The 2,402-nt window shown below is 35.3% G+C and overlaps 1 protein-coding gene across 1 annotated transcript; it reads left to right on the top strand.

The window, feature by feature from the left end:
• The first annotated feature begins 1,136 nt into the window (after nt 1-1,136).
• Nucleotides 1,137-1,912, top strand: LOC18588956 (histone deacetylase-like protein). The gene is made up of 2 exons (XM_007013721.3): nt 1,137-1,311; nt 1,414-1,912. Exons 1-2 carry the CDS (start codon nt 1,211-1,213, stop codon nt 1,736-1,738), a joined length of 426 nt encoding a protein of 141 aa, XP_007013783.2. The 5' UTR covers nt 1,137-1,210; the 3' UTR covers nt 1,739-1,912.
• The last annotated feature ends 490 nt before the right edge of the window (nt 1,913-2,402 follow it).

Here is a 2,402-nt window from a genome sequence, read left to right as displayed (position 1 = left end):
AATTGCTTTGAATTCCAAGAAATTCCCATTTGCACCAACATCTCTCGCTCTAAAGTCAAAACCCTTTCTTCTTCTTCTTCTTCTTCTTCCATTCATATAAGCTTCTCCACGGTTTTCACCTACCAGAATTCTGAGAGATCATAACAGTGAGTGCAGATGAGGTTCTGCCACCTCGTACCTCATCCAGAGAAGCACTAAATTGACAAGAAGGATATAACTTGAATTTTCATAAGTACCACATCTTTTCAAGGACTCTACAATTTGAAGATAATTTATATTTCCATGATCGATAAATGTCATACGACTGAAAATTGTGTAAAGAACTACAGTCCTAAATTGTTGAAGAAAATTACATGCTTAGATTCTGAGTTGTTGCAAACAAATACGGAATGTATTGTATGTGTACGGTGAAAACATGTGCAATCTGTCTCAATCATCAATATACATTATATTAGAGAAACTATAAATATAAAAAAAAAAAACATTTTGGAATCTATCTCAATCATACAAGAAAGGAGTTTTGAGATTTGGAGTGAGAGGTTGAGTCTAGAAGAAGAAGTTGGGTGAAAGAGGATTGTGGATGAAAGAAACTCGATTTTATTTTTTTTAGGTTATTAAATTCTAAGAAAATTATTAATATTTATTTTAAAGTTTTTAAAAAATTTTAAATTTACTTGTATCATAAATTAATACTTTATGATGAATTGACAGTATAACAGAAATTATTCAACATCACATCTAAATCTTATATATATATATATATATATAGATAAATACTGTTTTCTCAATTAGTATTTATATACCGTAATATTTAAGAAAATAAAAGTCAGATCTGTCAAGGTGAAATATTGAGCAACGCGCCAATGACTAATCTGTCTTCACTCCAGAAGAAAGTGTTCCCGACACGCGTCTCTAAGCCTAAGGAAACGATGGTGAGAGACGGCAAGCGAAAAGGTGGCTTGATTGAAGGGTCCAACCCACGTGGTTTAATTGCAAAAGGACAGCTTTGGGTCCTAGTCAGCTACCGTGATCTGACCAACCTCTCCAAAACCTCAAACCCCAAAGCCCGCGGCTGGCCCTTTGTAACAAGCTACAGCTCCTCTCCCTCTCTCTCTCTATATATATGTGTTAATCTCCTTCTCTTTTTGGCCATAATTGTCAAAACTCAAATCTTGGGAGGGAGAGCAAGGAATATTAGAGAGACGGAGGAATGGCCATTTCAACTAGGTGCTGCCTCAATGTGTCCCCTCCAACTCCAACTCCTGGCTTTGACATGTCTTCTTCTAACAAGAAGGCATCCCAAGTTGCATGGTAAGTCATCTTCTTCATCATTTGAAGGATCTACTAAGTTACCTCCTTAATATTGTACTATACAAGATTTTGACATTCTTTTTTGTCCATCCATTTTCTTAGGCCAAGGGATGATAAATGGAGGAAGCAATGTGTACTAGGGGTAACCTGCATCATAATTGGATTACAAGCAGGTAATATAACTGACAACAGCGCCATTGCTGAGGAAGTCTCATCTGCCACAGAGTCAAACTCGAAAGTAGCAAGATGGAGTGATAAAAGAGTGTGCCCTCCATGGAATGCAAATTCGCTGGAGACCATCGTGCCGGAGAATCTCCCACGACCATCAGCTCATAGAAGATGGGAAGCTATTGGTTTCTCCAAGAATGCCCCGGCAATCAGAGTGAAAGTGACAACAAAAACAAGAACCAATTGCTTCTCCATGTAATTGTACAATATTAATTGTAGACCAAATCAATACCTATAAATTGTATATCGTCCAAAGCTAACGACTGGTATAAAATGATTACTTTCAAATTTTATCACTCACTCTCATTTGGGATTGGGGAATGAGTTGATGTTGTAGTACTACATTGGTGTTATTTGAGTTTTGGTTAGTACACATGCAGTACAAATTGAATGAATAACCATGGAGGAAACGTGGTGGACCATATAAACAAGATATCCTGGGTCCATAACTGGATTGTTAGATTTTTGGGTTTTATTTTGGGCTTGGCAAAAGGCCCAGATTTTATCATTTTTATTGGGTTTTTGGGTCTTCAGGTCATTAATGGAGCCCATTAAAACACCAGGCTAAGTAAGAAACTGAACATTTCCTTCAAGGAGTCAAACTGCAATATTGAGATGACTTTTACAAATTTTTCCATAAAAAATAAATTGTTTTATGGTACATAAAGATTTGACAACCATACATATATATACTAGGACTATATGAGTTGTATAAAATTTCAGGTTAAAAGTTATTATTACTAATTTAGTGCTGGTAAACCACGTCAATGATATAGCTGCGATTTTTTGGCATGTTGATATAATCTAAGTTTTTTTGCTCAATATTTTAAATATTATATCTATATAATATTTTTAATATATAG

Source organism: Theobroma cacao, chromosome 9, assembly GCF_053813885.1.
Source record: "Theobroma cacao isolate CCN51 chromosome 9, ASM5381388v1, whole genome shotgun sequence".
NCBI lineage: Eukaryota > Viridiplantae > Streptophyta > Magnoliopsida > Malvales > Malvaceae > Theobroma > Theobroma cacao.
This window is presented reverse-complemented; position numbering and strand designations above follow the sequence as displayed.

Excerpts from the sequence above, each read along its gene's own strand:
- LOC18588956 (XM_007013721.3), top strand. The coding sequence starts at position 1,211 with ATGGCCATTTCAACTAGGTGCTGCCTCAATGTGTCCCCTCCAACTCCA. Across the intron at positions 1,312-1,413 it reads AAGGCATCCCAAGTTGCATG|GCCAAGGGATGATAAATGGA; the intron begins GTAAGTCATCTT and ends CCATTTTCTTAG.